The 14,815-nt window shown below is 38.1% G+C and overlaps 1 protein-coding gene across 2 annotated transcripts in view; it reads right to left on the bottom strand.

Annotated features, from left to right (window-relative positions):
- The window catches only part of Reln (reelin), a 453,190-nt gene that overhangs the window by 42,858 nt on the left and 395,517 nt on the right, over window positions 1-14,815 (bottom strand). For both annotated transcript variants that reach the window (XM_078040200.1, XM_078040199.1), the window contains exons 44-47: window positions 13,830-14,088; window positions 12,719-12,968; window positions 11,756-11,924; window positions 762-902 (exon numbers count right to left, since the gene is read on the bottom strand). In XM_078040200.1, the coding sequence (XP_077896326.1) occupies window positions 762-902; window positions 11,756-11,924; window positions 12,719-12,968; window positions 13,830-14,088 (819 nt within the window). The remainder of the gene's footprint in view (window positions 1-761; window positions 903-11,755; window positions 11,925-12,718; window positions 12,969-13,829; window positions 14,089-14,815) is intronic.

Here is a 14,815-nt window from a genome sequence, read left to right on the forward strand (position 1 = left end):
TGTGAATACAGAACTGGGAGGCTCAAGGGTCTCCAAGGTCAGTCTGCAAAAGGGCTATGATCATTAATCAAAGGAAAGACTTCCCATGATGTGGTGATTAGTGGAGGAGAGAATATGTATTCTCTAACATTATTTTCCTCCATATTACCCCACCAAAAATTATAATCTTTAAAAATAAAGCTCAAGCTATAGTGTGAGTATATGCATTTGTGTGCTAATGTGCCCACAGTTGTACTCATACACACACTTTATTTATATTCTTCCAAACATGCTACAGCTTTCTAAGAATAATATACTAAGCCTCTTTGTCAAATATGCCTGGTAAATTGACCAGACATTTATATACTTTCTTATGCAAACAACATGGAATATCAATTAAATCATGACAAATGCATATCATTACAAATATTCATACCTAAGTGAGAAAAATATATATGATGTATTATTTTTGATCAGAGCATACTGAACTCCTGAACTTCTTCTAATGACTGTTTCAAGGCTCAAGTGTATCACAAAAACACAGAAGGAAATAAAATACAGCCAATTATAATTTAGCTTTCTCCTGACAAGGTAGCTGTTGTTCAGTTCCTAATCTCTAAGCAAGAATGAAGATATAATACCCATCAACTTCACAGTTAGCTCAATATCATATTTCAGGAAAAATGTATAACCTAAGGTAGCTTGGGAGCAATACAAAAACCAGTTTCAGGAAAACCTCCTAGAAGGGATGTGAATCAGAAGAAAGGAAAAAATTTACTTACACACAGCCTCCCTGGATGCACCTCCCATGGCCACTACACATGTCTATGCAGCCATCCCCGATATAGACGTTATCTATTGCCCATGTCTGTTGCTTGTCAAAAGGAGCTGGTTGATGCCAACGGAAACGAGTGGCTTGGGACCTTGGAAGAAGAGACTCACAATGAAGGATACAGTGGAATGGAATCCCAAGTTTCGTATGGGAAACTTCATGGAGTGATACCAGGGCTGTTGCTAACTTATATTATTAAATTCGGAAAGGATGCCTGCCCTTGAGCAGATGTAACCTCTCTGCATTCAACTTTGGAACAAAATATGCCCTGGATTTCAGTCTCCACCACTTGCTTCCTAAGGCAGATACTTTTGTGCAATGGGCACACTGGTCCACCTCATGAAGCATACTTGAGGAATTCTCCAGACGAAAGCCATAGGGACTCTATGAGTGTAAAATGGGGGATCAAAGAAAACCTAGATAATTCTATAGAGAAAACAGAGGGTGAAAAATACAACCAGACTTACTTCATATTGATTTAAAAGCAATTTGGAGAACAAAGGTTCTCCATTCCAGAAGCAGAAACACACTTGCTCATGCAGTTTGGGGAGTGTCTTGTGAAAAACATAAGCATATGTTTTCAGAGGCACTAGATGGCAGTAAAATCCAAACAATCTGTGAGGTTCACGCAAAGTGAACATTAAATGACTTGTAAAGGAAATCATTTGTGTTTATTGATCCACATGTGTGTTGGCTTTTGACTGAGGAATATCTGTTTTAAAGGGTACAAAAGATCAAACCACAGCAAGGATCTTGTACTTTCTAATTGAAAACATTTACATAAAATGTAGAAAATAGAAAAGAAATGAATCAGAACTAAAATCTTCTTTCTGGAAAATAAATAGTTCAATCCAATAAGTGTCTCCTGAGCATCTGTGCACCACTGATCTCTCCATAGTTCTCCTTGCTCCCCAGCTCCCATATGTTCCCCCAGCAAAGTCATCTCTGCCTAATTTCCTCCTATCACTTCCTGTTGCATTTCACTTAAACCCCAAACCCTTTCTTTGGCTCATGAGGTTCAGCCTGAGCAAGGCCCTCTCCTTTCCTTCATTCTGGCCACTCATGTTGAGAGCCTCACTTCCCTCAGTGCCCAAAGCAAACTCTTTCCCACCTTCCTGCACACATGCTCGTCTTCTCTCTCACTCTTTCTATGCCTGGTTCATCCCTGTGGGTCCTTCAGATCTCCGAGGAAGTGTCAAGTCGTCATAGACAATTTTTTTTCTTGACTCCTTTAAAAATGATGTTTGTTCCCTATTATTCTCTGTCATAGCAAACTGTTCGTTTCCTTTCACAGTATTCAGCCTAATCATAATCATGCATTGATCTGCACATATATCTGATGCTACCTGTCTCCTTGGAATGCTAAGTTATAAGGGCGTGGGTGGAGTTGATCCCTTTCTACTTGACATTGTACATTTAATGGACAACACCTAGCGCTAAGCAGTGTTCTGTAGGTAGAGGGAATTTGATTTGGAGCCACCATTATCATAGAAGGCAATGTTGTAAAGATCTCTCCCCACTTGGAGCTGTGCAGCTCAGTGACTCTGCTATTTTTAATGACAGAATTTATTAACAGCTATGTCTGTTTACATGCAGCACCATCTGTAAGTAACATAATGGAATGCCATATTTTCATAACTCAATTCTTGTATTCTGATAACTAGTCAACATTTATATCTGTATTCTGTCTTTCTTTTAAACTCTTACATTTCTAAAAGGCAGGGAATACCTTCAGGGAATATTGTTTGGTAACCTCAGAGCTTATAGATAGTAAATAAAAATAAACATTCCTTGTTCCCCTAATATCATATACATGCTTCATCGAAGTTCTTATCATTTTGTGTTTAATCTGCACATTTATATGTAGTTCCCTCTGGTAGGTTATTCTCCTTAATTATCATCTTATTGTTGGCACCTATAGATTGCACTTCATAAATAGTCACTGAGAGAATATTAAGTTGATAGCAATAAAGATGCCCCCAAAAAGTAAAATAAAAGACATTTTGTAGAGCAGGGCCTGGGGTTAGCTGTGCAGGGCAGTGACTTGGTGGCTGTGGAAGGGGAGGAGAGCTTCCCAGCAGGTGTGAGGTGGCACGGGCTGCCCAGCAGGTGGTGGCTTTCCAGTCATGGTTGTGTTTAATCACAGTCTGGGCAACCACTGAACAGAGAGATCGGAGGGAAGATTTAAGAGCCCGATGCATTGTTGGAGTTGACAGCCTTTGTGGGGACTTCCAACCCTGACATTTTCATTTGTGCAGCTCTTTGGAGTTCCACAGAAAAGGAAACAGTGGGAGACGAGGTGAAGAATGTACTAAAACCAGAGTTGGCCAATGGAAGTAAAGTGAGTGAGGGCTCTAATCTTTGCTCTGCCACTAAAGAGTTCTATGTCGACGGTGAGTAATTTAACATCCATAATGAGGACGTTACATTTGACCATTTCTAAGGCTCCTTCTCAAAAGATGATTTTTATATTCTTAGGAATAATTATACCTAATAATTATGTGCCCATAAAACAAGGGTGCATATATCATCCAATATTACTTCATAAAAGAAACACTGTCACTAAGGGGAAGAACTAAAATATAAGTTAGCAAAGATCTGGAAGTTGAATTCAACCTCTAAGCCTTTCAATTAGACTCCTTATTCCCAGCACTGTCACAGTCTTGCTATGTGAAAGGGCCAAATCACTTATGTTTATGTGCTGACACTTCCCCATCTGTAGAACTAGGAAATGCTACTTCCTGACTCACAAGGGTGTTGTGAAAATTAATTAGTTCATGTTTACCAAGACCTACAAGTGTCTCGGTGTATCCCTTGGCAGGTGTCATCCTTTATCCTGAAGTTTCCTTATAATGATAGCCACCACCAGCTGCTGCTTCTTGGAGTTGGAGAAAAAATGGCCCCAGAGCAGATTTTTAATTTTTACACATCCTTGAAATCTCTCCTTTTGCATACATTTTTAAATTTATACCACTTCCTCCCCATCTAATGCACAAAGCAAGGTGACATGAGAGTTGTTTAATAAATAAATATTCATTTATGTCATCCTTAAAGAAAAAGAAGGAGAGAAAAACACAATGTCTCTGGAATGCCCCTTTCAGTTCCTGGGGACCTGGTCAAGTCAAGGGAACAGAGAGCAACCAGGCCAGAATGTCTGGGTGGTAGTATCTTGAAGGACATTGACTTTCTCTCATGTATGCTGGGAACTAAGACAAGTTAGTGTTGTTTGTAGAAAACTAGTTTTTTGCACATATGCCAGGACAGCTGCTCCTTGGGGTGCTGGTCAGACTAGGAACAAAGGAAGTTAAGCAAGCTAATGCTGCTTAACTTCTATAGGCTAGCTTATACAATCCCTCTCTCTTTGGTAACTGGTGTGGAACTTGGGGCACTGTGGAAAGAATATATGTCCCTTGGCTGACTACCACTGGATAAAATGCTGTGAGAGAGAAGTTTTTTTTTTTTTTTTTTCCTGGAGCATCATTGTGAAGGAAAGGAAGCGACACTTGGTAAAGCACTGTGAGTGACAGAGGTGCTCCTGCCCAGCCAAAGCCAACGGACTCTGGTGAAGTCTCCTATCTAGCCCATTGCCACAGACTCTTCCTCATAAGCATTTCCTAATAAAACCCTATATCTCATTCCCCTATTTCTGGGTTCTAGATCTCTCAACAACCTATCTTTGTCCTAGAACAAATGGGCTGTGGGTCCTACACCATTGCTAAGCAGTTAGAAAGTTACTGCCAAAAACATGGTTCCTATGACTAGCCTCTTGGTATGTTTCCCAACACTGCCTCCACATCTTTTAATAGATTTCAATACATTTCAGTTTCTGCTCTTTTCTTCAGGATGACTTCATCCTCCCACTCTAACAGTGAAGATGAGGCCCAGTGACCCAGGTCACACACTGATTCACTAATAAAACAAAGAAGGATCTCGTTTCATCATTACTTTGTATTCCTGTTCAGTAGATCTTTCAAACTATATTGCACACAATCTCTAAAAATCAAAGTTAGTAAGGGAAGATTTTAAATGAGCCACCCTACTTGGCCTTTCTTTTTCCCTTGGTAGAGAATAAATGGAGAACTTTGTAACAATCCTGGCCCAACCACTGACTGTGTGATGTTGGGGAAAATCAAATAACCTCTCAGTCTCACAGTCCCCATTACAAAAGGAAGGCAGAGGGAGCTAGAGGTTAAAGGAGACTTAAGAGACATTTCTACCAATTATACTGATTTATCTTGACTGGAAAAAAAAAACCTATGATGCATTTTGAGATGGGGGAAAGCTGAACACTGAATATAGAATAAAGACAGAATAGGAAGTTACAACTAATTTTTTAGGCATGATAACAATATCACAGATTTGTTGTTTTAAAATCCCTCTCTTCTAGTGATACCCACAAAAATATCTACAGTTGACATAAGATGCTGTCTAGGATTTGCTTTAAAATAACACAGAAGGTAGGAGCAAGCACTTCTAGTTATGAAACAATGTTATCAGACATGAATTGATAATTGTCAAAGCTAAAGTACGTGGAGGACTGGTAAACTATTCTCTTTAATTTTCTATGTTTAGATTTTAAAGAGTCAACATTGTGAGCAAAATATTATCTGTAGTCCTTTTAAAATCACAGTGAAAATATTAATTTGAGAATTACAAATAAAAGAATGTGGCTGTCATTTTTAGATTAATATAGATTTTAATTAATTAACTAATTAGTTGTTTTTAAAAAATATTGTAGCATGGGGATTAAACATAGGGTGTTCTACTACTATGTTACACCCGTGACCCACTATCATTTTTTTGAGGCAGAGTCTTGCTAAATTGTCCAGGTTGTCCTTGAATTTGTAATTCTCCTGCTTCAGCCTCCTGAGTAACTGAGATTTCAGGCATGCATTACCATGCCCAGTTAATTTAAAAATTATTTTTGCTAATAATTATAAGTAATTATGACATAAAAATAATGTATTTTGACTAAGTCCACTGAGGGCATCAAATACATTGGACCAGCCATCAAATACAAGACTTTTTTTAAAAATAATTTGTAAAATATCTATTTCCTCAATGGAGACTGACTTGTAGTTAACATTAAACAGTCTTAATAATCCATATATGCAAAACACAGCCAAACTATACTTCTCTGATAAAACTTTGAAAACAATGTTAACAACGAATAAAGCTGAGAGTAGTTGCAGAATTTATGTAATTAGTTTTATTCTCTATTGTAATGGAAGTAAAAATAGATTTAATTTGCTTTAACAGAGTGTCCAAAATATATTAATATATTTAGTAGGTGAAAATCAATAGTAGCATGACTTGTATTAGACAAAATTATTTTATTATGTCCTACGGTCCTGAAATACCAGCAATATTTTTGTAAAATAATGGCAGCAACGTCCAAAGAAGCAAAATGATATATGAGAAGATGATATGAAAGAGAAGTCCAATACTTCTTTGGTTTGGGTGAAAGTTTTTAATGAAATAGTCAGTAATGTGAATGCTTGCAAAAAGGTTTTCAAAAGTTGCTATTATGCTGGAAGTAACAATTGACAGAAATAAAGAGAATGAGGGCAAGTATAGAAATCTCTCTGTAAAAAAATGAACTTATAGGGCTGGGGTTGTGGCTCAGTGGTAGAGTGATTGCCTAGCATGTGTAAGACCCTGGGTTCAATCCTCAGCAGTACATAAAGATAAAAAAAATAAAATAAAGGGTATTGTGTCCATCTACAAATACACACACACACACATAATATAAAATGTACTTTTAATTCTTGAATGTTTGAAGAACCCAGCAAACATTAAGCTTAGTTATTTGGTTTTCTTAGTATGACTCCATTTCTTTGCTAGTAGTTATAGTATGTAGGAATGTCATTGGAAAATATCCTTCCTCAATAAATTTATTTGCCTGCAAAAATCTACACCCTCCTTCACCCTCTTCCCATTACCTCAATCCTTCCACAGTTCACCCTTTCTTTTGCTTCCCACTTTTCCTTGGAACCTCTAGCAAACATTAAGTAGCTTCCATGCTGTGGCTAAAACCACCTGGCATCCAAAGTGTTGTAGTTAATCTTTAAACAAGGTGGTATCAGCAGGGTCATGAGGGCTAGTTGAAGGAATAGATCATCTTCAAACTGTGACTTAAAATAGCCATGTCACACCTGAGCCTTCCAGTGATCACTCCCCTCCTCTCTTTCTCGGTGGACTTGAATTACCTGCCCTTCCATTGACCCACCCTGGTTCTCAGGTGACATTTCAAGAACCCTTGCCATTTGAGTCACCTGTTATTTTAGGACTGGGTTAGTCAAGAAGAGGAGGCAGATTCAGATGAGGGGCTATGAAATGGATTTTAGCATCTTTCTGTCTCCATTTTCAGTCTTTCTCAAGAACTCTTGGCATTCTTCCATTCCTATTTCTCCTAGGACCATATCTCTTAGGCAAGTAATAAAGATGCAGTACTAATATAGTGGTTAAGCCCATGGGCTCTGGGGCCAGACAAACTGTATTTATTTCCAGTAGCTTCCTGAAACTGTTCTTTTGAAGGTCACTGATTATCTTCTAATTGAAAAATCCAGTAAGTTTACTGTGAAACTTTTTTCTCTACTACTCTCTGTAGCTTATGTCACTGAGGACCATCTCTTCTTGCTTGATAATCTCTTCTGAATTGGCTTATGGCCACCATGTTATTTTGGCTTTTGACTGAGTCTTCTCAGTTCCTTTGTTAACCACTTCCACTCACGTTATTGCACTTAGGAATCCTCTCTTTTCTTTCTGAAAACTCTCTTGTGGAGGGCTGATGCAGTTTGATAGCATTGTCTATCACTTCCATGCTCAAACCTCCAAAGTTTATTAAATTTCCCTTCGGCTCAGATTCTCAACTCTCTTGCAAATAGGTATTTCCTTATGTATTTCCATCCATCACATTTAATTTGGCAAAATTTGACTTAAATTGCCATATTGTCCCTCCTGGAATCTACTTTAGTTCTCTCCCCACTTCTTCTCACTAGCCTGCCAGCCTTTAAACTGCAGAGACAGCTCTTGTGAGTATAATGAAGAAGAAGTCAGTGACTGAATTTTATCAACTTTCTTTAAAATTTTCTCTAACTAAAGTACCTCATCCCTCTGTGTTAGCTGTAGCCCTGACCCTTCTTCCTTTATCAATAGGTCATTAGCATAACACTCTGCCACTTTCTCTTAAGTCTCTCTGTTCTTCCATTTTTTTTCTCTTACAAGGATATTGCCAGCTCAAGAAACACTAGAGTAGTGCATTTTCCCTACAAGTCTAACACCCTTTCCTTGCTTCAATGCTTGCTGTAAGTTAACCCAACTCTACTAACTAGCAGCTTCCAGATATGAGTCCTCTGCTTTAATCAGCAACTCCTGAGCTTCTTCCAGGATCATGTCCACATGATCCTGCCTTGTTCAGCTGGTTCCCCTGCTTTAAAATGTTCTTCCCTTTACCCACCTAATTCCTAGCCACCCTTCAAGTCCAGGGCTCAACACTCCCATGAAACCCTGTAACTCTGGCAATTCAACACTTTCTCTCATTTCCACATCTGTAGCATTTCTGGCTCTTCCCCAGTGAAGCTCTAAATTAGGTATACTTCTTAGTATACTTCTCATTTTCCTCCAATGGGTTGTAACCTCCTTTAGGGCAATGAGTTAAGACAGTGGCAAAGCAGAACCATGGGCTCATGCTTGGGAAGCTACACTGGGACTTCAGAAGATTTCTTAGTTTTAAATCTGACAATAAACTTGTGCTATGGTTAACAAGTTTGATCATACAGTTAATTCATAAAAGTAAAAATGATTTATAATGATATACATACTTCCATGCACAATTATTAGCTTATGTTTTTTTTGTATGGTTAAAAGGACTTCAATTTGTCAGATGAGGAAACTGAAGTTTGGAGACTTCAGTAATAATTTTCTATAGTTTGCTTACAGACTCACAAGGCTGAAAAGGCAGAGCTCTTACTATACTACAAATTCATCTTCTTTTTTTTTCCAGGAAAATCTAACCTAACCAATGTGTAAGGCAAAGAATAAATGATGAATCTACCCCAATTATTTATTGTTGACTATAGCAATGCCTCCAGCAGTGTATTGTATCTTCTGTTTAGTCTCAGTGTTCCCTTCCCAGTGAGAAGGACCAGCATCCATTCAGTTTTGCAACTCAGAAACCAGGGAATCACCTTCAATGCTACCCTTACCCTCAACTTCCCATATTCATTTCATCATCAAATTGGTCTACTGTACTTGTCTCCCAGTCTCTTAAATTTCTCCACTTCTCTTCTTAGTCCAAACTACAAGCATTTCCACCTCTTTAGGAGCCTCCTTGCATCTATTCTTATCCCCTCCAATTTGTATTCCAGTTAGAATAAGTTTTTCTGAATTTGAATCTGATCATGGCTCCCTGTCCCTGAACACACCCATGGCCTTTTTGGTGTTCCTATAATAAATCCTCAAATCCTTAATAAAACCTGCTCTTCATGGTCTGACATCATCTCACACCTTACTCTGCCTGCCCTACCATCGTCTGTCTAATCCACATGTACAGTATCTCAAACATCCTCACTTCCTCCTACGATAGGCCATTATTCTTGCCTGGAGCACTCTTACCCTTAATCTTTACCTAATTAGTTCCCATTCACCCTTTATATCCTATTTAAATTACCATTTTCCCAAGAAATTATTCCATGGCTTTGACCAAATGAAATTTCCTTATGACATCCAATATTATAGCATCACGTATCTGATCTCCATCATTGCATAGTTGGATTGTATATTTACTTCCGTGACTACGAGGATATTTCTGGCTAATAACTCTCTCATTGACCTAAAAGGTCTTTGAGGCAGAGATACATCTCATTTGCACCAAGATCCAGTACATAATTAAGCAGTTCCAAAGTATTTGCTTTATGAGTGGATAATTTGCTTCATGAATGAATAATTGCTACTGATGATTAATGGCCATTTCAGTTTGATTGGTGAATGGTTTGATGCTAATTTGTGGACAATCAACTTTGGTTTACTTTCACTACCACTGTAGCAAAAATACTGGGATCCTAACCTATGGTCACATGGTAAGTGAGTGGAGAAAGCGGCAATGTCACATGGTCACAGTCATTCCCAACCATTATTTAGCACAGATTTTAAGTTGTCAACATCACATTTATTTATGTCAAAGAGCTACAAACTGAAATCCTCAATTCTGGCTGGTGGACCACATTAACATTTAACATTTGAACACATTTCCAGACCACAAGGCAGTCAGCTTAACCTAAAACAAGAACATGCCATATTTAACATGTAGGAATTAAGAGTTGACAGAGTATAGATATGTTAACTTATGTTTGAGGAAAGTGCTCTGAGGCTGGCATGTTGTTCTAATGATCTTTGGCATGTGGCAGAGCATGATAAGAAGGGGGTCCAGCCTGGGTTACAACCATGCATATTTCTTTCTGAATTACTCAAAGGGCTTTGTTATAAGACAGTGTCACCTTTAAGACCATTGTGCAACATGAGCCTTGAGGGTAATGCAGTAAACAAACTGTAAATTTTCAATACGGTAACAGAAGGTAAGAGGAGTAAATGAATGCTCATCAGACTTTTTTCAAATATCATTTGAAAGGGTCAAAATTCTTGTGGGTATGTGCAAGAGACAATTAAAAGATAGATTAAAAGATGAGAAATAATTACTTTTCTTGAGTAAAAGACTCCAGGGTATAATGACTAGCTGGAGTAAATCTTAGAATGTCGCTTATTTGCAAAATGCGGCCGAGTAGCTGGGTAATAATTCATAGAATTCATAAAGACTTAAAAGACTGCTGCCTTAATGGAGTTTTTTTTTCTATTTTACTTATTAAGATCGCCTTAATAATTCATGCATGGCAATACCTTTAACGAGCAACAAAATCTCACGTATCTCATTTAAACTTGGCAAGTGTGCTGACAGTTAATATAGCCTCTTGCCTCTGAGCCAGCAATTGTAAAGCAGCCCTGGGCTGTTAGTAACTGAAACCATCACATTTATGATAATCCCAAGAAAAGTTACGTCCAGATGAATGGTTGGATTTTATGGCCATTTGCTAAGAGATTTATTCATTCTTCATTTGTGGGGAGGTGACAGAACAATAATGGGACCAAACTATAACTCTTATTCCACATGCTGTGTTAGTTGCTTCTTTCTTAATGGCAGCAACTGATCACTATTTTCTTGGAGGGAACAGGAGTTTCTATCAAGATTTTTAAAGTTTTCCTATGATAAACACCTACTTTCGATGGTGAAAGAGTCATATTACACTATTCTACTAAGCAGTTAATCCTCTGCCTTACCCGAATAGCAGCATAAATGCACAGGTAATTTAGATTTGACTTCTTTACCAGCATTTACCAGGCAATTTTCTTAAGCCACGATCATTTCCCATAGACACAGTGAATGGAGCATTTACAACTGTCTTTCACAGAAGATAATGCTCTGGGTGATGATTCTCAAGATATTGTTCAAAATAAAATTCCCAAAGCAGAAGCTAATGTTAACACAAAATTATTTGCTACATCCATTCATATGATAATGCTCACTACATTATGTCAGTATAACTGGCAAGTAGGCTCAATTTAAATCTATTTTGTGTTCAACTGACCTATTTAAATTATTTGTTCTTGGCATCTCTAAATTTGGTGGAAAAAGTTGGTTAATGGAGCCAACATTTTCTTCTATAGGCCATTCTTTAAAAAATATTTTTAAAGTAAAGGCCTTGATTTTGGGAATATTCAGAATAATGTCACCACAAAAACAAGCTTCCCTTATTTTTATTAAGATTGCCTTAATAGTTCATATGTAGTAGTACCATGGACAGGTAACAAAACCTCATCTATCCCATTTAAACTTTCTGTGCTAAAATATGCCAATGGAAGGTGGGTCAGTTCATGCAGAAGCATCCCTACCTAGTGTAAGGCGGGAGAGGCAGAGTGATTCTGGTCCACTTGTTGAAAGTATCTGACACCAGGATCCGCTGCAGATGATAGCGATTGCATTCAACATTGGTAGGCAGACAGTCCCTCACCAGTGGGTGCCATGACAATCCAAGATCCACTGAGTACTCCAGTTCAATAGCTGCAACAGGAAACAGACCCAAGAACCATAGTCACTTATCACATTTCTATGTTTTACTTTCAATCAAATGTCAATTTGATTTTTTCCCTGTATTTGTATTTCTTACTCTAAAATGTTTCCCCATCTTTTGTACATTATTTATTATGTACATTATTTGTTATTTTTATATTTCTATATTGAAATACTTCTGCACATTATTTATAATTTTTAAATTTTTATATTGAAATACTTTTTAAGGAAATATGATCTAGTGAACAAAGTAAATTTTGCTGAGTCCTCCTTTATAATGAGAAACTTTCAGAGCAATTACAGCAAAATTATTGCTCATAGCTATACATGTTATATATTTATAATTTAATATCACACTAGTAACATAAATTATATGAATGCATTAAGTGCTATATAATTTATAACTGTAAATTAATGTATAATGTTCATTTAATTATTAACACACAGAGAATATATTAATTATATATTTTAATGATCAGTCTTTAAATAGTTAAAAAAACTGAGCAGGCTTCTCAAATTTTGACCTTCCTACAGGAATTCTGAATGTCAATTTTACTGGTGATTTAAAATCCACGACTATACAAGTACATATAAAAATCATATTGCTCACTTACTGGACTTTAACTTTTTGAGTCAGAATGTACCTATTGAAGACAAAATTCAATAATATTTCAGAAACTCACAATTCACCAAAGTATCACACATGGACTTATCAGAAGTTCTGAATGGTCCCAGAGCAGAGGCAGCCACAAATGTTTGGCCCTGTCTGGAGATGGATGACTTACCATAGCAAGAGTCTGTGACCGAGCAGGAGGCAGCAAAATCTATCTGTAGGAATGAATCCTCATTCACAGCAATGTCTGTGGTGACCACATAACGGGTGCTGGCCTTTTCAATGAAGACCAGGGCATCACCGGTAGAGCCACATACGGGCATCTTGGTGCCTCCTGGGTGGAGCAGCCATTTTCTACTATCCAGAGTTGTGAAATCATCCTCCAAGACTGTATTACCAGAAATATTTCCTCCAATAAGAATCTAAAATAGATTTTAAAAAAAAGCAACACCCTAAATTCTCAATTTGGCTTTAAGGTACGGAAAAGTTCAGTCTTTTTGTTTGTTTGTTTTAATCTGCCAGTCTGTTCAGAGCTGGCACTATACAGCTAGCATAATGTTAGGGGGCCTTTCAGAATGCTCTTGTTTATGTGGTCTGCTTGCCCATCTGGCAAGAAGCTAGAGAAAACAAATCAAAGGATTGACAAAACCATTCACAGCATTCACTGGCCAAACTGTGCCTTTGGAAACTATATGTACCCAAGCTGGGAAAGCAAACTTTGGCTTACGTGTGATTATTTTCTATGTAAAATTTCTATTTAAGTACACTTGTACCCTGAGGCATTTCAGTTCCAATTCATTCAATGGACTCTACTGTTTGTTAACAGGTACTTTTTCTCTTCTATTATGTATGAAGTTCCTTTAGGGTAGTCCATAAAGACGCTGAGCAGATTTATTCCTCTTTTTTTCTTAAAGGCCAGGAAAGAAGATTTGAAAATGGCTGACTTTCTGTGTGGCACCAATGCCAGTTTTGCACATTTTCCTTTCAGGGAATTATAACCTTGTATCAGGCTTGATAAAGTTGCTGGATCCATATGGCAGCATTCTTTGAGCAGGATCTAGGCCTTCTGTTGCATGGTTTATTTTCATGGGCTTACGCAATTGAGGGACCAGTGAATGAAAGGAAGCTAAAGCCCTTATGGAATCTAGCTGTGTGTCCTTAGGCAAGTCACTAAATTGGCCTGGACTTCCTATACTGAGTAAGGGGATTGGACTAAATGCTTTCTAAGGCCATGTTCAGCTCAAGTGACAAAAATTAAAATAGTTAATCCTGAAGGGACTGACCTGATCGATAACCCAGGGGCTGTAGAAGTGCCCATTTTCAGATGGCTGCCACCAGCGGAGGCGAGTAGAGCCAGAACGGGCTTTCAAAGGTATTTCCAGGGCAATGTACCTGCCCACGTTGCTGGAGTTGCTGAAAAGAAACTCTTGAAGGAGACTCCAGGTGAGGCCACCATTGAGAGAATACTGCAGAAGCACAGGCTGGCTCCTAGGGTCTGGAACACCTTTCCCACATCCCAGTCTCATGAAGAACTGCACAAATCTGACATTAGTAAACTTTACTGTAGACTTTTACTTCAATGAGAAATCCATATTATAACAGAATACAAGCATCAAGGATAATGTGGGGGGAATGAATGGCTTTAAGGAATGATGATTTAATGAATGTCCAAAGCAATCACTTCAAAGCCTGATTTTCCTTTTTAATGTGAAAGGGAGTTAATTAAATGTGAAGTGTGAAAAATGGCAATTCTGTGCCCATATTTGGATCTCAAATCTCTCCTCAGAGGAGAATCTGAGGGAAGTGAGCATTCTTTGCACCCTTTGGCTACTCCATAAGATGATGGGAGGGATCCAAAGGCTGTTCTAATTTGGGAGTATGTAGTTATCTACTTAAGATAAATTGGATTCTAGTCCTTAGTATTTGAAACTAGAAGAATGGAATTAATAGAGATTATGCCACGTTATCAGCAAAATCAATTCTCAGGTTTCACCAGTACTTTTACAGATCTCGTATGGCTGGTTTTGGGAGACACATTTAAATTCATCAATTGTAGCACCTCTTTGCAAAAGGCCAGGCAGGTTTTGGAAGAGGTGTGTCAAGCCTGGACCTCTTTTCTGTCTTTTGTGCCAGAGGCAGGGAAGCATGGGTGTGGGTGGTTGGTGGTAGTGGGCTGAGCCAGCCTCTGTCTGTTGCTGGGTCCGGGGATGGATGATGCTGGCCGCTGAGAACTGTGGCAGCCAGCCAGTGGCAGCTTTCCTAGCTGGCA

The sequence above is a fragment of the Ictidomys tridecemlineatus genome, chromosome 2, assembly GCF_052094955.1.
Source record: "Ictidomys tridecemlineatus isolate mIctTri1 chromosome 2, mIctTri1.hap1, whole genome shotgun sequence".
NCBI classification, from domain to species: domain Eukaryota; kingdom Metazoa; phylum Chordata; class Mammalia; order Rodentia; family Sciuridae; genus Ictidomys; species Ictidomys tridecemlineatus.